The sequence below is a fragment of the Talpa occidentalis genome, unplaced genomic scaffold (assembly GCF_014898055.3).
Source record: "Talpa occidentalis isolate TD23 unplaced genomic scaffold, MPIMG_talOcc4v2.1 talOcc4.6, whole genome shotgun sequence".
NCBI classification, from domain to species: domain Eukaryota; kingdom Metazoa; phylum Chordata; class Mammalia; order Eulipotyphla; family Talpidae; genus Talpa; species Talpa occidentalis.
The window spans coordinates 99921799-99943872 of NW_023604972.1; the positions used below are offsets into that span (position 1 = coordinate 99921799).

The window sequence follows — 22074 nt, forward strand, 5'->3', positions numbered from 1 at the left end:
AAGATGGAAGGGAGGCATGGCTGTGACTCTTCTCTATATAAAGGTGTGACTACTTTTAACAGAAGCTCTTTTAAAAAACACCGAAGTGTGTGTTAAGCAGAAACAATCCAACAGAAACCAAGCAATTAATCAGAGACAATGGTCAAAGAAACAAAGTGTGGGTAAAGGTCAGAATACAAAGCACACATACATGAATTGGGCTGTGACAGGACACTTTTTCCAAAAGCAAAAATTAAAATGCATAAACATTAACAAAACAAAAAGCGACTGCACATGTAGCTAGAGTTGAGGGTTTGGTGGTGTGAAGATGAGAAATGTAGAGCTCTAGTTTCAAAAGCATAAGGTTAAGAAAGACAAAACTTGAGAAAGTTATCTGAGAAATGGGACATGTAAGTGCTCGCACAGAGGGGTCATCTAAAGTCTGAGATCATAAATTCAAAGCAAAACCTAGACGTACAGTTGCACAACCTTTAATGATCAGTGCTTCCTACACAGTATGAGTCCGTACCATATGGCTCCCATCCACTATACTTTAAGTTCTCATCTCAACCTTTAGTCTTTTTTGCTCTCATTTGGCCTATCTCAGCAAAATGACTTTCAATCTGCTTGCAACTGCTGCACAATGTCTTTCTAATATGAGTCTGAAAGACAGATATAAAAGTTTATTAGCTTTAGATTCTATGTAGCAGTTAATAATAATGGTTACCAAAAGACAATTAGAGAAAACAATTAGCGAAAAGTGCTATATATATAACATGTGAAGTAAAAGGAACATGATGTAAAATTGTACATACAATATAGTCACAACCACGAAGGGAAGATATAATAGAAAAGATTAGCTGGAAGAAATACAACAAAACTTATACAATGATTGTCTTGGTAGATGGGAATGCAATTCATTACCTCTTATTTTTCCTTTTCATCAATTTACCATTTTTTCCTACATTATAGGTACATATTGTGTTTGTAATTTAAAAAAAGGGATTAATAGGATGTTACTTAAAAACTGAACCTCTTCCATTTAAGTTAAATGCATTAATTTCAGAGTATATCATGACATTTACCTTAACTATTCAGTGATTGTCACTTATGTTCAGATTCTCAGCAGTGTCTCAAATAATAAAGCCAATCTGGTGTTACAGGTCACTAAATTACTGAAGTAATTCTTTCAATGATTTTCTTGCGTAAATCTCTTACATAAAATAGCAGAATACAGCCTTTCTTACTAAAGTAGTTCAACAGTGAAAAAAAAAAAAAACAAGCATCTGAAAATATAATGTGTATTGCCCTACTCGTTAAAAACATCGAGCAGCAATGCCCCTAAAACATCAAGTAGTAATGCCCCTGGAAGCAAACCCACTTTAAAAATACCCAGAGGTAAAAATTTCAGAAACTTAAAATGAAAATTTGACTATATAAAAGCTTAGTACAGAGAACAAACTAAAAACATTTTAATACATAGTGACATAAAACTCAACACACACAAACACAGGTTACAAAAGACAATTTTAGTCTCCATTCTAAATCCCTATAATTGTCACAAGAAAAAAAAATCCTTAGGGAAAAACAAAACCCCATAATATCTAAGATCTTTCACTATATGGAGCTAAAATATAGTCTGTTATATGTACATATTTATAGTCTCTTGTTACTTATTGGAAATTTAAACAGAATATCATACATTCTGGAACTGGAAGTTAAGACGGCTAAGGCAAGGAGAGCAAGGACTCAGGCATTCCATAAGGGTAGTAGCTGAGGGTTTAACAACCTTTCCCTTAGGTCATAAGTCCCACCTACTGTGCATTTGAATAGTAGGTTTCTTTCACCAAAGGGAACTTGCATATTCTTAGATCAGGCAACATGCAAAAGAGAACAGGCAAAAAGAGAACAATTGAACATGAAGGTGTTATAACACCCTCTTTAGCCAATGTAGGAGGAAACAAATCAGAATAAATCCAACCATAACATATTTTCGATGAGGGACAAATGAAGGGAAGTAGCAGACCAAAGAGAGAGCCTAGGGAGATAAAGGGGTAGAGACTTTAGCTGAACAATCAGGAAAATGGGCAGCAGGTTCAGCAAGGAAGCTATTAGGAAACAAAGCAAAATCCTACTCCTCATGCAAAACCCACTATTCAAATGTACGAAGAATGTAACCTATCACTTACCTCTCCATGAAAAGAGGGGCCCAGCAAACTTCAAAACAAAAAGGAACTTTAATTACAACAGAAAGTAGAGAATACTTTAGCTAGAAATCAGTGGTATGCTGGACATGATAAAGAACTAACTTATCTTCATGCGACTTGAGAAAACTGTTGGAACAAGTATTTCTTGTGCTATAGAAAGCCCAGTTCACACTAAAGGTACACAGAAACCAGTTTCCCATGATTTTACTTCCCTTTGGGGAGGGAGGGAAGAATACAACAATCATAGCACTAAATTTTTCACACTGAATTTTTCAATTTCAATAATACATGCTTATAGGATAAGGACAGAAGAGCTTTTGATACTAAGTTCTTGTTAAAGCAGGAATTCTGTCAACAAAATCTGAGAGTCATATAAAAAGGCATGTAAAAAAAGAGAATATTTTCTAGAAAAATATTTCTATAAAAACTGGAAGAGAAAACAAAATTTTTGTCATTTAGCAGGATGATATATATTTAATTTCAAATGGCAAGGCAAGAGATATAATTTGAATAGGTATTTCTTAAACTCTAGTTCTAGTTGGCATGTTTTTAATATCAAAATCAATACTGATATAATTTTTAATTTAAATTAAATAGTGATTATGTAGTCACAGAGAAGTCAAAGTTACATAGTAAGTGAAGAAACACCATATACTACCTATAACCCGAAAGACATCTTTTAAAAGATACAGGACAGTTAGAGGATGAAGGTAAAAAAAATTTTTTTTACTACACAAAATGCTCACAGCAATCACAGTGCTTGTAGAAAGGTTTTTCCTTGTCTCCTCCACCAAATTCAAAACTCAGTTCAAGTAAATATTCAGCTCCAGGATAAGGTGTATAGTAGCCGAATGAATTAGACTTTCTATTTCATTTCTCAGTATGGCAATGCAAGTCAAGTTACTTGTTTCATTCTTAAAAATGGAGAAAATATCACTAACATTGAAAAGAATTCATCATTTGTAAGTAAAATGAAAACTACAACTTCAAACCTCCCTTGCACTTTGGCAGAACAGGGCCCTAGTCTATGTCACATAGGCAGAAATGAGGTATTTACTTCTAAGCCTGGCCACTAGAATCACTTCGATTCACAGTTCAATTCTCTCTTTTCTTGCTAACTGGCACAGCATCTAACAGAGGACTCCAAGATAGCAGGAGGAACAGAGGAGCCACAAGACAGAAGCCTAGAATCTCTTCAAGCCTAGAAGCCTTAAAGGATAGCTGAATAGTTGAATGACCATTTATGTTGTGAAAGATCAACCTGTACTGCTGTCTAATTCCTCTCTGATGCCTCGGTTTGATCCTGATTCCTGAATGAGAATCTTTAATGAAGTTCACTGAGCTTTTTATACTTAGCTCAGTCTGTACAGATCCAAATGAGACAAGTGATATAAATTTTGTCAGTACAAAGTTTTATAGTTTTATAACATTGTAAAGGTAGTAAAACAGAATTAAAGCAAAGATCATGCAGACTTTTAACAAAATTAGAGATATACAATACTAATGGCAATATATAAATTATTTAATAAGAGCTAAAAAATGCTATCCAATATTTTAATATTAAAAATCAATATTAAAAATTAGATCGCTAATTTAGAAGCAAAAATTGTTATTTCTTCAACATACTGACTCAGGAAAATGGCAAGCTTACTAATTAAGTCAAAATAATAGAATTCAGTACCATTTCAAACCCTCCTTTCCAAAAGGGACAGAGGTAGATGACAGATCTAAACAAAGATTTATTTTATACGACACTAAAAGAGAAACTGTAACTTTAAGGAAAAATGTGAGCATTTACAATGAGGTATAATAATAGTGGAATAAATATTAATACATGCAAAAACTAAAGTTTCTCCCGCCATATTAATGATTAACCTATTGTGGTATTTATACATCTAGTCACTAAAACAGTTCTATAAGTAGTTTTATTTAAGTCCCAATATACTCCCAAGCTATTCTATATTATTAAGTTCTAAGAAGTTTGTGTGAACCTCTCAAATTCTATTAAGCATTCCATAATAATAAAAAATGCCCTTAGATTTTTCTTTCTTCAACTCAGCAGTATCACATAGTTTAAAATGCAAACTATCATTTCTGATCAATATTTTTTACAGGAACAATTTAAAGGAAATTTTAGATTTTCTGAATATAAAAACAGTACAATTTCATATCATAAAAGGCTGGTAAACCAGCAACTATCCCTAAAGGATAAAATCATTGATCTTATGCTACAAAGTTAGACAATAATTTTCAGTAATTTGGCTTTTGTAACCTAAAAACTTCAACATTAAAATTAAAGAAAGGTAGGGGCCTCCCCGGTGGCGCAGCGGTTGAGCGCTGGGTTGCGAAGCTGCCCGCGGCCTCTGCAGTGCCGGTTCGATCCCCAGCTGCTCCCCGGCCACCGGAGGAGGGTCCCACATGGCGCGCAGACCTCTCCTGCTGCCCGCTGCTCCCCGGCCACCGGAGGAGGGTCCCACATGGCGCGCAGACCTCTCCTGCTGCCCGCTGCTCCCCTCAGCAGTGTACTTCGGTCCTTCTGCCTGCTCTGCTCCCCGCTCTGACTCTGGTGAATTCTCTCACCCTCCCGCGCTTCTGACTGTACCCAGTGCATGTATAAATAAAACAAAAAAACAAACAAATAAATAAATAAAACATGCCTCTATAAAAAAAAAAATTAAAGAAAGGTAGATCATTTTGAAAATACAAAAAAAAATAGGAAAAAAAGCTAACTAGAGCAGAAAAGTAATGATTACCAGAAACCTGCTTGTATCTTTGGAACTTGATTTGACATTAGAGATAGCATTTATTAATACTAAAGTTAATCTCCTAACAAAAGAAAGCGAGATCACATAAAAAATCTGTCAACTTTGTTACTTTTAAAGGCTGAGCTCCCCCTGAAATTAGTAGCATGTATACTTAATGACACATATTTGCACAAAAGTTAATTCTTTAATTCATTATCCAACATTAATAAAGAGAAGCTGATGTTCAATCTCTGAAGTTTTAGCTTTTACTGATGAATGTAAGTTTTATAGAAACAAATGGAAAGCAGATTATGCAAAAACAGAAAACTGCCTACAGACTAAATGGGAAGACTGTCAAGACCTTTACAGCCCAAAAGAGATTTGGAAGTCTCACTAGCACATCATTATAAAAAAGTTTAGACATACAATTCTCAGTAGAAAATAAGCTACTTTAATTTGTTTTACCTAATTTATTAACCAGATTCATTTATTTAGAATTAATGACAACTCACCAAGCTGATCTTTTACCCTTTACAATCTACAAGAAAGGGTTTTGCTAAATAAAAAAATGTAAACAATACTGCACAGGCTATAAATCTACATAGTTAAAAAATTGTCTAAGTCTGAATACTGTTTTTCTGTATTTCAAATTGATATACAGAAAGTATAAAGAAGGGCCTCTGGGTTAAGTCTCAGCCCTGTCACCACTGAGGCCTGAGTTCAATCCCCCAACCAGGAAGCTAACCCACATATGGCACAGCAGACCTCTCCTGTCTCGCCCACTGCTTCCCTTAGCAGTGTATTTCAGTAAATCTGCCTGTTATGCTCCCCACTCTGTCTCTCACATCCTGCACCTCTGGCTTACACACCAGTTCTTCCACGCAAAAAAAAAGTTCTTAACCTTTATTAAATAAAAAGTATAAAGCATAGAGAAGAATATGAAAAATTAAAAATAGAAAATAAATTCTATAGAGGAATCCATAAGTCATCATTACAAGAAGAAAACCTTTATTTTTCTTTTCTTTTTTTCATCTTTTTTTTTTCTTTATACTAAACCTATGTAAGAATAATGTTAGTTGAAGTATGGCAAACATTTATAATGTATATAAATCAAACCATCATGTTCTATGCCTTAAACATATACAGTGATATATAGCAATTACATCTTAATAAAACTGGAAGAAAAATTCTAGGGAGAAAATTTAAGCTTTACAGATAGCATGGCCTTGCGATAAAGACTCATTTGTCTTGCAATGTATGAAATCATTAGGAGGATGAAAACTATTCACTGTTTCCTAACTTCAAAAGTCTAAACAAAAGAAAATGGACATATTAAATCAAGTAAGAGAATCTGAGTATTTATTGGAGATGAGTATTAGAGTAAAACTATAGTGATAATACCAAATATAATTTACCTTTCATGATTCCACAGGAATTGGGCATGTATTTCTATATGCATAGTTTCCTGCTTCTGCCTGATTATAACTCTTATATTTAACTTCTTTACTTTACTTTTATTACTTTACAAATTTCAGCCAGACAACCTAGTTCCTTTGTGGAAGGAGTGAGGATAGTGGTGAGTTTATAGTGCAGTAGACAAAATGAAAACCCTACAAAATAACTTCACCTCCTCCTTGTTAAAGTTTAAAATTCTTTGTAGTAAAACAAAGAAACACTAATGCTTATAATAAACTCTCAACTGCCATTAACAATAGTATAGATTGTTACTGAGTCATTTCTCAAACAATTTATAGTCTCATGCCCTTGCTAATCAAAATTTTAAAAGGTAATTAGGAAAGTTACATGGTATTTTCAGCAGGCATGGACAGAATGGGACAGGGAAGTGAGGGTAATGAATTCTTGACCATGACCCTATTATTTCTATGCTAAATATAAACTATTAATCTCTCAAGAGAAAGAAGAAAACTAGATTTTTCTAATAATTTTCCTTTGTCATGTTTTTAGAAGACAGGAGTTAGTGCTTAATTTCTAGGAAGTTAATCATTCTGACAAACTAAATATATTTGAAAGTGCCAGTCATAATCAGCCTATCCTTGCCTTACCTGCCATTACAGAGTAGCCATCGAGCAAGAGAATAGTGAGGTATAATCTTCTGCATGACACTGGCCATCACCATCGTAACGACCAGCTGTATCCCTATCACACCCTGTGCAAAAAACAAAACAAAAACCAAGTTTAACAATGAATAAATTTAGATTTGAGGACATTGCTGGAAACATTCTCTACACATTTTGAAAATTACACTTTAAAAAAGATGAGTTTACTAGTTATATTATTCTGGCAATTAGGTGTCCAAGATTACATGTGTTTAAACTTAAAATATTAATCTCATGTCATAATTCTCTACAAGTTACTAAAGGGTGATATCCAAGTGAAAAAATTGGCATAAACATTCAAAATTTATTCCCAAGAAATATTCCCATTATGTAACAGTATCAAAATGAAATGAAAAGTAGTGATCTTTTTCATCTTTCTCTAAATGCAATCTTTTCTACACACTTAAAATACTGGTTTGACAAGTTATAAAAGCAGTATGTCTATTTTTTAATTCCAAGGTGGCAGCGAATGATTAAAGAGCATTAACTATATTAAGTGTAACAGCAGAACTGGCCTGAAGTCACTAGAAAAACAAAATTTAACTCATGTCATCCTCACAAACTTAAAGTCAGTGAGTCTGTACAAAAATCAGTGTCCATAAATCCCCTAAGTTTGCTATGATCAATCCTTTTCCTCCTGTTCTTTGTAACAGCTAATTCAAACTTTCTCTCATTTCCTCATACCCTGAACCTCCCTCAAACGTCTAACTCTCCAACTTTAGTAGAAGACTGCTCCAGAGAAAATAACCACCACCAACCACCTCACAGTTACTTGCCTATGTACCAGTCATCTCCTGCACCATCTAGATATAGAGCATCCTCTACATACAGCAAATCCCTGTATCTGTGCTTCACATACACCTGCTTTAATTTTCAAAAATCACAACCATTAAATAACTAGCTTCTGTAACTTCTTTAATCTCTTCTCTATTTAAAACCTTCCTATCAGCATATATAAATCCTCTCTCATCTTTCTAAAAGAAAACATTTTTCCTTCATTCTATAGCCCTCCCCCTTCTTCATACTTACAGTCATTTTTCAAAAACTTGTTTTCATGGTTTCTGTTTTCTCATATCTCCATGCAGTTCCCATCTGATTTCTGTTTTAGCCCACCCATCCAAACACCTACTACTATCAGGATCACTTCATCTTGCCAAATTATCTCTCCTTATCTTAAATCTCAGTGGTTATCCCACAAGGTCTACCACATCCCTTGTTCTACTCCTCCTTGATGACCAAATCGTATACTTTTTGCTGGCTCCTCCTCTAACCAACTCCAACAAGTAAGACTGAATTTCTACATGAAACCTAATATACCAAATAAGTAAATTAAAAAATACAAAAATGTTTATGAAGTGGCAGTACAGCACACTGGTGTAAGACCTAGGACCCTGGTCCCAAACTCCCAGGGATATAATCCACAGTCTACTAGCAGCATGTCTTTGGATAGGTTATTTGACGATTCTGTATCTCTATCTCATCTTCCATAAAATGAAGCTAATAATTCAACATACGTAATCAAGTGGTTCCTGGGAGAGTGTAGAAAAAAAGGAACCCTCATATACTGTTGGTAGGAATGTAGATTGGCCCAACATCTATGGAAAACAGTATGGAGGTTTCTCAAGAGAAACCCTATAAATGGATCTGTCATGTGACCCAGCAATTCTACTCCTAGGAATCTACCTGAAGAATACAAAAATACTGATTTGAAAGGAAACGTACATCCCTATGTTTACTGCAGCACTACACACAATAGCCAGGCTATCTATGGATACAACTAAGTGCCCAAAAACAAATGAACAGGTCAGTAGATTGATGGATTCAGTGATCAAAAAAGATAAACTCATGCCATTTGTGACAACATGGATGGAGCTGGATGGGATTATGCTAAGTGAAAAAAGTTAAGAGAAAGACAAATACCAATGGTGTTACTTATATGTGGGATACAGAAAAACCAAAGAATCAGTGAAGCTTAAAAACTGTGCCTTCAAAGCTGGCCACAAAACTGAAGGAAAAAGACAGGGAGGAGGAAGAAAGGGCAAGAAGAAAGTGAGGAGAGAGCACAACGGAATATGATGGTAGACTATGGGTGCTCTGGTGGTGGGTGCACTGTGGCGACTACACCTGAAGGGGGAGATCCTATATTTTCAAATTACTAACAATGATGTACACCAATGGTACTTCAATAAAAAATCTGAACCAAATAAAGAAATCTGAAAAGTAACGATATATACATACCACCAAAACATAACAAAACTTTTTACAACTACAAAGTTGCATGGTAAAAAGTAGCCACTATTTTCAAGCGCTATTTGTTGTTATTGTCATTGTTATTATGTTACATCATTAACTATAGGATAACATTTTTTCTTAAATTTCAAAAATAGAGGCTTTTTCAAAAATGACATTTTCTAAGCGATAAAAGTCTAAAAAAAAGTTGAAAAATATTAAATTTCACTGACTATAACAAATTGTTCACTCAATTGTTCTTCACAGTAGCAAATGCACAACAATGGTGTGGAAGGTCAACAGTGAGGGGAGGAGTTTGTGTTTGTGTGAGGACAGGGATATAAGGAAACTATACTTTCTGATTAATTTGTCTGTGAACTTTAAACTGCTATAAGAAACAAAGTTAAAACTACCATAAGAAACAAAGTTAAAAAAACATAAACACTGTTAAAAAATGAAAAATGTAAAAAATTTTTTGCAAAAACTACCTCAACATTGATTTTACAGCGGATGGTTTATTCCCTTAAAATCTAGCAACCAGGTTAAGATTCAGACCACTTAAATATTCACCTACCATCAAAAACTTTTACCTTTTTTTCTTTCACATTTCCTATCACTTGAATTTGCTATTCTATTTCCTGTGTAGTTTGTGATAGAAGTTCTATGATCTCCATACAATGAATGGCACTTTCGGGCATAAAGAAAGAAAGAAAGACAGAAAGAAAGACAGAAAGAAAAAAAGGTCAAGAGATACATTAGCAAGTAGGTCAAAAACATAGTCTAATTGAAATTACAAACTTAAAAGCAAAAGATAATTTTTTCAGTCAGGGAAAGTTTTGTGGACAAAGTAAACGTCCATCTGGCTTGAAAGACCTAAGTATCACAGAATCTTCAAGGTCCTCTAATACAATCTTTCACAAACATATACAACAATTTATTAGAATGTGAGCTCTTTCACAACAGAAATCATCTTAGATCTAATAAATACTACAGGTATTATATGGCATTTCAGAAAGACTGATCTAGAAGATAAACATGATGTGAAGTGACAAACTAGGGAGGAGTATCTTACAGAACTCTTTTCTCTTACTCCAAATCACTGGGCATAATGAGAAATCGCTGATATAACCACTACTGAATATATGAGGGCAAAACCAAACAAAAACCAGCAAACTGGATTGACTAGAATTAGGAATATCAATGAGATTTCTACAATAATCCAACCAGATACGAAATTTCAAATTCCAGTGGTTTCTTTGGCATAAGGAGTAAAATATGTTGTAAGATACTGTTGCAGGTTTCAGAGTGATAAACCCAGAGAAAGGCAGACACCTAATATAACTGGCATACTCTCAATGTTATAGCGATTGCCTGACTAAAAACTGCTCAATGCAAAGTGTAAACTCACTCCATTCCTTTTCTATGCCATTTCCATCTTTTAAAATGAAGTTGAAAATACGTTCTCAAAACCTCATGCCTATGTGCTAAATATATCATAGAAGTGTTCTTCCAACCTTCTCATAGAAGTCAAGAGATCTTTTCCTATAATGTTTCTAAGGAACAATGTCACTTCTGTCCCATTACAAGACTCTATCTAATCTTTTGGAGAGGTAATTCTGGAATAATTTTTCAAAATTTTACAAGATTATATATTATCAACTCAATACATTATTAATATTAAACTTAAGATTTAGTTTTGAGACATTATACAATAGACAATTACAATGTATAGGCTAGGAATTAATATTGAAATATAAATTATTCATTATCTAAGAGACACAACCACCTGAAATTTACAAACAAGCCACTCTCACAACCTGCCTTTACTGTCTAACTTAGCAGCTACAGATGCTTAAATTCATTAAAAAAAAAATTGAAAGTTATTTGTTATTTTCAACTAAAAGAGAATGCTTAAATTTAACCACAAACAAACAAACTTTCCAACAGACCACTGCTAAACTGGGCTGAGATGCAGTAAAACTACAAAGTCCATCATGGCTGAAGTCTCAAACACACAACCATATGGGTCATTGACTCAAGTAGCTTTAATGGTTTTATTAACACTTCAAAACAATAACTTGACCAAAGAGATGGTTTCTGTCTGGATTCATTGCCCCTAGGCCCTCACTCTCTATAACTAGAACTGGGGAAAGTCATTTATGAAATAGCTCATAAGCACCCAAGAAGGGTGAAACATTGGGGCAACTTAGGTTTCAACCTTTCCATATCTATTAACCTGAGGCCATAAAGAGCAAGAAAAAGTTATTTGCTCTTAGTCTCTAGAAGAATGATCATGTCAATTTTTGTCAGCAATTGTTTCTGGGTAGGTTAAAAAATTCTTACCAAGGAAAATTAAACAGTTTTACAAGAAATAAAATAAATGAAATAGCAATAATTTATCTGATTTGTCAATATTTAAAATAAAGCTCCCAATACTAAAATATAAACAAGCTTCAATTTTTAAATTATTTGAACTTTAATAATGAGTCAACCTTAGTGGAGTTGACATTTTGCTGTTTCTTTAAGCAAGCTCTACTGCTGAAACAGAGAATACACTATTTACCATTAGAAGATAAGTTTGCATATGTACTTGGGGCTCAGACACCCCAAATGGTTGCAATTATCCTTTCCCTGAATAAGTTAGAAAGGAAAAAAGGAAAGAAAATATACCCAAGACTCTGGTTTCTTAATTTTTTAAACGTTTTAGTGATACTGAACATGTTGAGGCAGACTCTTTAGAGATCTTCAAATAATTTACACTCCAGTAAAAGAAGATGTAATCTTTATTTCAACCTAGGTTCCCATGAAACTCAGAATTCACACTCTGAGCATTTACACAAACCATCTCTCAACAATTTACAAGTATGAAATCAGTGTCCAAATAATCAAGATCACAGAACTACCCAGCCTGTAGGTTTAGCCAGAACAAGATGCTTAATTTCCAACCTAATACTTTTTCCACTAATCAATTCAGTACATTCAATGAACAACAAACTACTTGTGCTGAGTACTGTCGCTCACATGCAAAGGGAGAAACAACACAATCCTTGCCATTACAACAGCCATTTCACTAGAAGAGCAATGGACTATTATGATTTGAGTGATGATAGGATAGACAGATAATTCTATGAGAATACAGAAAACAGAAAAAGAAATTATTAGGAGCAAAAAGCTGTGAAAAGTGCATACTGGAAAGTAAAGCACAAAACAAGATCCAATGCACTCAGTCTGGTGAATTATCAGTGGTATCTGCTTCACATGGGATGACAACAATAGACCAAAACCAGATACTGAAAGGCAAAACAAAAAAAGTTTAGAATTTCACGTGAAGGTGATAGGAAACCAGTGAAAAGGAATATGATGAGATCAGTATTTAAGAAAAAAAAGTCTTAGATATTTTGCAAAGACTGAATGGGGAATAATCCAGAAGCAGTAAAATAACCGCTCAGGTATGAGAGGAGCTAGTAGCAGTACCAAAAGAAGCAGAGCTACAGCCTCTTCATAACGAATTACACGTAATTATATATTATGCCACAAATGAGTGAAAGTACCCAAATGACATTAAAAACCACTGTAAATCCAAATTATGTAAACATAGAAATCACTACAGATATAAACAGGAAAAGTAAATGGAAATTTAAACACAGGTTTTCTGCCTAACATGCAACCATTATCTTGTTATCTGAAACTTGGCAAAGAACATCTGTCTTTCATTGATTGTTACATCCCAAATACTTAGGGCAATGACATTTAGTATAATTCAAGGCATATAGTAGGGCATTTCATATTTACTACATGAATGAATGACATTACAACAAAACCATCTGTCTTACTAGAAATTAAAATCCAAGATATCAAATTACATATCAAAAGAGATGTTATGACAGTATCAGAGCACCACATAGTGCTATGAACAACTATAGAAATTTAAAAAATTGGATATGAAAATTTCAGAGTACATAAGACTTAAAAGGTAAAAGGCAAAAATGCAAAACGGAAGGATATTCCAAGTCAAATGCCAAATGTGAACGGAATGACTATGGAGTAACAAAAGCCCAGTGGAACTAAGCAGCCTTTATTACAATGCAAAGAAATTTAAGACATAAGATGAAAAAAGAATTTTAGATGGTTGAAGTCATTAAAAAGATCATCTTGGAAGACTTTCAAACAGAGAGGGTAGGAGGATGAAATAATGCAAGTAACATATAAGGAAAATTAGACACAGTAATACATTGATCATTGAAAGGAAAACCTGAGACTAAAATAGAAGTGGCTGAAACTTGGAAAGAAAGAATAAAGATTAAGAATTCATTAAAAGAAAATTAAAAGTTTGAGTGAAGGAAAACAACAGAATAAAACTGAGCAATGTCTCAAAGGTTAGTTCAGGATGTTTTAGTCTGGAGAGGACTAACACTCCTTAGACAGACCTCCCAAGGGATACCACCTTGGCAGCATCTCAGCTTTTCAGAAAACGATCAATCTACATAAGACAGATTGTCAATAAAAAGGTTTATAAGCATTTTATCAATTAACTTACAGTAAAACATAAACTATCAAGTGGATCAGAAGTTCAGGCTCACTAAGTGTTCCACTGCATTACTGTCTTGATACACTGAAGTCCAATTATAAAGAGGCTGTTTCATGAATAGTGATTTAGAGCAAAAGCTACATTTTACATTCTAGAGTATAAAAATATTTCAATACTAAATAATTCTGGATAAATACCCTCAATTCTGGTTAATCAAACTTTTTCTAGACCTTCAGCTGATAAAAGTACATTCCAATTGATATATTCTTCCCATAGTCTAAACTTACCTGAAAATTCTTTTGATATGCAAATATCATCGACTTGGCTACTATTTATTTATCTTAGATCTTAGACCCTAATCTATCAATATATCTAAGTTCAAGGTGAGAGAACAACTAAATTCTTTATCAAACTCAAAGTATTAACAAGCCCTCACTGCTGCCTACAAATAATATGGGATAAGAGCTCTGGTAGCATGCCCAAGTTTATGGGTGCACTTGAAAGAATGGGAGTGACTTAATGTACATAAAAGTGCTGGGAAAGACTAGTTCACAAAGATAACATGTGAGCTTATATCACAAGGTTAAAGAAGTTAAGGAAAGGAAAGAAAAAGTAGTTCATGCAGATATATCTGTACAACTAGAGTAAATGGTATGATCTGAAAGTGAGCAAGCTCCACATTGAGACTTTTGTACAGACTGCAGACAATGGACTTTTCTGCAGGTACTTGGAACTAAGTCCAGGAGCTTAAGCCCAGAAGTAACCAAAATAAATATATTTTGTAAGGATAATTTTGTAAACATAGTGGAAAAATTGAGTGAAGGAGTAATTACAAACAGTTAAATTGGAAATTCACCAAAATAGTCCAACCAATACCATAAGAACCTGAGCCAAAAGAGTTTCAAAAACAGTAACAAATTTCAAAAATGAAAAAGAAGTTGTTTAGAGGATAAGAATTAAACACAAGATTAGTAATTACCTCTGCAAGAAAAGTATCAGTAAATAAGGATAAAATTTAGGGGACAATACAGAAGAAGAAAATCTGATTACTAGAATGGTTCATATAAAAAACATCTTTTGTGGGCCTCCCCTGGTGGCACAGCAGTTGAGCGCTGGGTTGCGAGGCTGCCCGCAGCCTCTGCAGCGCCAGTTCGATCCCCGGCCACCGGCGAGGGTCCCACCAAAAAAAAAAAAAAAAAAACATTTTGTAAGTGAGAAAATGCACAAACTCAAGACAAAAGGGAAGGAGTCAATGTTAGGGATTGCTTTATATTCTAGAAAGGAGCTATTGTGGAAATTCAATTGCTTAAGAATCAGAAGCAGATGAGAAAAAAGGCATAAGTACAACTTTATGAAACATTCTTACCGAATAGAAGCACAAATAGCTACAGGGAAGTATTAATTTAAAAAACTGAGGTCTTCAGCTGTTACATGAACTTGGTTAGAGTAAGGAAAACACTAGCCAAGATTCCAGATGCTCTGCTTTCCTTCCAGAGGATACAGTCATTTTGGAAACGCATTATAAATAATTTCAAAGCCCTCAGATCACCTCCTAGGAACCAGGATAGTGTGGAGTTACTCTCCACTTAAAAGAAAGTGTGAGCATAGAAGGGGGGAATGGGGGAGAGTAGCCGAAAATCATGAGACTTATGACAAAACTGTAACACAGATATTGAAAGAACCACTGTTAAGGAACTACAAGTCTGTATAAGTCAGCAGCCTAAGTACATAAGAGAAACAACAGATCTGGAGTTAGGACCTTGTAGAGGTTAAATCTACAGGAGAAGTAGCTAGTCATGAGACACAAAACACCAAAGTGGACAAAGCTTAAGAGACCTTGAAGAATAACCAAGGTCAGGATCTTGGCAATGTGACCAAAAAAGTTGAGAAACTTAAGAGAAAGCTCTGATGAACACATACATGTGGATGATAGAACCACATGGGTGTTTTAAGATGGTTACTTCCAATACCTCCTTTAAATTATTGAGAGCTATCTAGATTTAATTCAGAAGAGAATTTCTTCTATGTAATACCAAAGCAGATAAAGATAACAAAATAATCATGAACAGGCAAGAATTCCTATATACTTCTAGAATCCCAGAATTGATTATGAGTTATCCTGGAGTTTCTGTTTTGTTTTTAAATATAATCCCAACCCCTATATACACAGCAAACTAGCCAGAAAATAAGCAAACCTTTGCCAAATACATGAAATGAAAATAACAAAATTTCTGGTAGGGAAACAACTAAAGAACAAAGTCACCTATTGATACTTAATATACATTTACTGATTAAACTATATGAAAAGACATTTCATATAGTTCAAATTAATACAATAGCCGTAAATATATAAGAATGCAAAATGGCAGAACACGAATTATAGAACAAAATCATCAACTATGATTTGAACTCAAGTACATGGCTTTCAAATTTAATTATTTCCATAATTAGTTTGGTTTGAGAACATCAGAGCTTTATAGCACAAAACACAGTTTCAATTTCTTTAAATTAAAAAATAAGCAGAAATTTTGTTCTTTTCCAACTCAGCAGAAATAAGAAATTTAATATACATTAAAAACTAAGGTCATAATCATGAATCTTCAATAAATTAGGTAGATCTTATTGATAAATCTTTTTTTCATCTTAAATATCTTAATTAGATCTACTACATAGTAGTTGTAGGAATCCAACATAACTATATTCAAAAACAGCAGCTCCAGACTTTCTGCTGAAGAGGTTAGAAAGCCATTGTTTAGAATTTGATTAAATTTAAAAATAAACCTAAAGACATTTTCCTTGATATAAGCAGATATGGCAAAGTGGAAGGTCAAGAAATAGAGGGCAAGGATAAGGATGCCCCTTCAGAAGAATAAAGGACATTCTAATTAAATATAATTCATGAACCATTTTAAGACATTAGTTCTGAAATTATTAAAAGATAATTTTCCAGTTACAGTAGATTAAATTATGCAACATCTCATTTAAAGTAATACCACAGTCCTTGAAATGTTGACAAAGAATAAAATATTTTTAAAGATGTTACACCCACTTTATCTCTAGTCAAGATATGCTTAAGTGTTTCCCTCCTAGGACTCAAACGCAATAAATAAAGGCTCAAAGAGTCATCCCTTAATTCTAACTCTTTTCCTTAATTTTTCTGACACTGCAGAACATCTCTATAGATCTACATTCAAAGAAACTATTAGTTATACTAATCAGTTACAAGATAGTTATATAAATCAGTTACAAATCATTTCATTCAGACGAATTCCTCGTCTCAATGGTCACTTCCTATAAAAGCTTTCTTGACTTTCCAGCTTTACAAAAAAAATGTATAATATCAATCATTCCAAAATAATCTTTATCATCCTCAACTGATACTATCAATGTAAGAGTTTCTCCTCCACTTAAACTGTATTCATCTACTTTCTTCACCTCATCCCACTCCCAGGAAAACGTCTCGCATGGCAATTTTTCATTAGGGGTTGAATATTTTTCTTTTAGATAAAATAAAAGGATAAAGCATAATTTGTCCACTGTTTTTCATTGCATTCAGGTTCCTACTGTGTGCAAAGCACTAAATTTTATTTGATATAAAGAAAATTGTTCACTTTTACATCATATACTGTATGTGCTTTCTATGTTTCCCAGAAGTATATCAATTTTTACAAGAAAATTCTCTCAATTTAATACAATAGGCATTTGTGTTATAAATTCTTTAAAACAAAGTAAAAATTAAAACTTTGGTAACTGCACTAATGAAGTTTCATTAATCAAAGTTAAAACAAAAATTTCTGCTTAAGTCTAAATTTTTAAAGCCATATACAATATCCAAGAAAATGTAATGTGTACCCCTAATATTAACTATTAGGAAGATGCATTCATTGTGAATATTATAATGTGTTGAATAATTAAACATGGTAGATTAAAGCAGTTCTGTCACTACCTATCTATATGGCAATTAGGTAAGATGCATTCCTTATCTACAAAAATGACAAAAGTTGGAAAAGATCTCCAAAACCCTAAAAGAGTTTACTGTCAAAGATTGCAATTTTTTAATTAAATACACAATAAGTTCATTGGCATTCATGACTTACCATTTCTAAACCACCATCAAAGATTCTGATTTTTATTTATTGCTAATGGGAATAATTACCCTTCCTCTTAAGGATTAAAATGTTCTAACAGGAAATGTTAAAATGTTCTAAAATGTTCCTTCCAGGAAATCAGAGGTCCAAGTTAATGTAAAGGAGTATACCTAGGCCACTCTCCAGCATTCTCACCTCAATTATTTGTCTACAGGAATTTTCCTCAGGAAACTTGTAAATGCAGTTAGTTCTATAGTTTTCTTTTTTTTTCAATATACTTTCTTTTACACACACACACACACAGTCAACTTCTGTTATTAAATGACTCATTTTCTTTACACTCTAAAAATAAATTTCAGTGACTACCACAAGAAAGACTGATGATCTTTAAACACTTCTGATATGAATGACTGAGATGCTATTAAAATCAAGAATAAGTATTCAATAAATGTTAAAAGTCAAATGAGAAAATAGTTTTAGTCTTAAAAAACTAGTGCTTCAGAGTTAAAGTTATGACTTACATTCAATGGATGTTATCAAAGCTTTCTTAGTTGTTCCTCTTTATTAGAAAAAATATCTTTTGGGCAATTCTAATTCCAGTTATCCAGATTTTTCTCTTACTTCCATCCTTGTCTTAAAGATTGGGTTAGGAAAAGACTGGCATATTCAATATGAAATATCTAATCAAACAACTAAACTGTCTAGTAATATACACTAGTGACGCTTCATTTTCCTAATGAATCTAGTAAGGGAAGGGAGGAGACAGTATACACAAATTTATACTAGTGAGCTTATCTACTAATAAAAGCAAAACTTTTGAGTAAAAAGCTTCATGGCTTCTCTCTGAGCAAGAGTCTAGTCATGGAACACTTATCTACATATCCCCATAAACCATAAAGAATCGAAATTCATTTTCTAATCAATCACTTATTATCATACAAATGGCCCAAATCTCCTGACATAAAAATATTTAATAAACATTCAAGTTAGTGAACTTTCAATAAAGCTGAATCCTCCTGTCTGACCTTTTCTTTCAGAAAACAGAAAGCAGGCAGCTATGGCATTGCTATTTCTAAGTGGATCAATGCATTGGAGCAAACAGTGGCAGTGAAAAGGTGAGAGATAACAAAAATCAGCTAAACACTATGTAAAGGGCATGAAGAGATAACTATATAATAAAATAAGCAATTCAGATTATTTCAAAATGTTCCTATTACTTATCACAAAGATAAAAGTATTAAGCTTATTTTAAAAAGAAAAGTAGCAATAGCCTTCAAGTGCTAAGTATATGTGACATTAGCTGATGGCAGTCTATAGTCATACATTTTTATAATATGGAACAGAAAAACTTGCTGACACTCCTTCATAAATAATTTCTCCTAGAGGAGGAAAGTCTCCCTTTCTCTGATGCCCATTGGTATTTCCATCTCATCTCTTCTTTACAACCCAAATCTCTCTACTTTAAGAATTTACTGCAAAGACTCATCAAAAGGATTTTCTAGAAATATAATCACTAAAAATATTATTTCTATAGGAAAATAATCTGAAATTCAATCCTTTCATAAATTGAAACTTAATGATAAACAGTAAGACTAGCATAAAAGCAGGGTGGCCAAACAGCCTATGTTAGAAGTCAAATCCCATCACAATTATCTGTATGATTTGAAAGTTATTCTAGTTTTTTGTGCCTCTAGTTTGACATCTATAAAATAGAGGTTAAAAAAAGGAGATTTAAAAAAACCATTTAATTCACAAAGATTTCAAATAGTTAAGTAGATTAAAGAATGACTGCTAAATAAATATAGCTATTATTGTTACAGAGGAAAAGTAAATTCAATTTATTGCCTGACCTACTTTTACCTACCCTGAAATTCCAATAAATTCTTTGTGAAACTTTTCTTGAACATCATACAAGCCAAATATTCCTTTCTTTGTTTCTTCACTATACATTCAACTAAATGTACGTCAACAATGTTCACAAAATCACAGAACACTGAGTCAAACTGTAGAGGTCAAAAAGACTTTCAATGCCACATAATTTTCCAAAGTCATTTTCAGAGTTATCTGTGCATGAGTACAATGTTTTTTGTAATATGTAAATATATTTTAAATAAAATATAATCAGAGAGTAAGAAAAAGCACAGTATCAAAGTATGAAAAGCTGAAACTATTTCAGGTTTTTTCTAAATGTGTTGTTTACCGCCAAAACACAAAGATATGTAATCTACTCTTAACAATAGGATTACTACATCTTTTCTTATATGTTATGAATGTAAAATCTGGATATTTTGACGGAATAAGTTGCATTCGCTCAAGAACTGTAGTAACTCAAAAGACAAAATCATGTGGCACAAAACACAACCTATTAAAATACTATCTACTACTATATTTTTAAAAAACATTTCTATAATCTTTCTGTTCATTGAAATGTAATATATGGGCCTCCCGGTGGCGCAGCGGTTGAGCGCTGGGTTGCGAAGCTGTCAACAGCCTCTTCAACGCTGGTTCGTTACCCGGCTGCTCCCCAGCCACCAGAGGAGGGTCCCACACGGCGCACAGACCTCTCCTGCCGTCCGCAGCTCCCCTCAGCAGTGTACTTTGGTCCTTCTGCCTGCTCTGCTCCCCGCTCTGGTGAATTCTCTCACCCTCCCGCGCTTCTGACTGTACCCAGTGCTTGTATAAATAAATAAATAAATCTTAAATAAATAAATATTTTAAAAAGTCTTAAAAAAAAGAAATGTAACATATAACTTTTTATAAGATTTACACAATTAAAGGCAATAAGAGCTTTGTAACTAATACACTATTTTTTGAGAGTATGAGTCATAAATATGTATTCACAGACACTAGGCATAAAGGTAACTAGATATAGGCATTTATAGGTAGTAGGCATCGATATGAATTCAAATTTGCTCCTTCAGGTTTTCCTGAAAGCCCGATCAAAAAGAACCACCCCAATCTCTTATTGTCACCTTACTCTACATTTCCTTTGTTGCATTTACCATAACTGACATATCTAATTTAATTATCATCAGACTCTCCCAATAAAACATAAGTTCCATAAGGAGAGGTTGTCTCTGTTTTATAAACAGGTCCACCCATAGCAAGAACAGTACCTGTTATATATGGTATTTAATAAAACTTTTAAGATAGTACAATTTCTTAAATGTTTGGTTAGAGAAAAGGTACAATCACGTCAATCAAAACTAAGAGAGAGGTCATTTATTTCATCAGGACATTACAGGTTATTTTCATCTGTACTCAAGGGTAGATGGTACACAAAGAATAAGATCACACTTCACATAAAGATAAGTTGATTTGTGTAAAATTCCTTTGGGGCAAGTTGTTTTCATTCACGTATAAAACCATATTACAACAGTAAGAAAACTTAGAAATGACCACTTTAGAATATCTTCTGATCTTTCAAAGTGAACTAAATTTGCTTTAAGATTGTATCCCAGATCAACAAAAGAATGAAACTATTTAAAAAGTGAACCAAATCCTTATGTACAAACCAACATTAAGAATCATCCTTGAGGGCCTCCCCTGGTGGCGTAGCGGTTGAGCGCTGGGCTGCGAAGCTGCCACAGCCTCTGCAGCACCGGTTCGATCCCCGGACACCAGCGAGGGTCCCACATGGCGCGCAGACCTCTCCTGCCGTGCCTGCTGCTCCCCTCAGCAGTGTATTTCATTGGTCTGTCTGTTCTGTTCCCTGCTCTGGCTCTGGTGAATTCTCTCACCCTCCCGTGCTTCTGACTGTACCCAGTGCTTGTATAAATAAATAAATAAATCTTAAAAAAAAAAAAGAATCATCCTTGAATGAACCATACCCTAACCAAGAGAACAGTCTACTACAATTTGAATTAAGCCCATTTAGGAAAGAAATAACTAAAGAGTGAAGAACAATCAGACAACTGAGAAGAAACTCAAACCTCTGCCCTCACCAAAATTAAACCCTTTAAATTGCACATACACCAAGAGAGAAAACATTCTGGGCCAAAGAGCACAAAGACTCCACAAATTTTAAAGAATATAAATAACACAATGTTTGCCCTCAGGTAATTAAACTAATAATCAATTAAATTAATAATCACTAACAGAAAATCAGAAAATTGCAAAATATGTGGAAATCAACACATTTCTAAATAACATACAAATCAAAGAGGAAATTAAAGAGAAATT

The 22074-nt window shown here is 33.6% G+C and overlaps 1 protein-coding gene across 1 annotated transcript in view; it reads right to left on the reverse strand.

Annotated features, from left to right (window-relative positions):
* TMEM161B (transmembrane protein 161B) overlaps positions 1 to 22074 on the reverse strand; it is a 60914-nt gene that overhangs the window by 34961 nt on the left and 3879 nt on the right. Inside the window, exon 2 of the mRNA XM_037530707.2 lies at positions 6994 to 7097. Within this exon, the coding sequence (XP_037386604.1) occupies positions 6994 to 7097 (104 nt within the window). The remainder of the gene's footprint in view (positions 1 to 6993; positions 7098 to 22074) is intronic.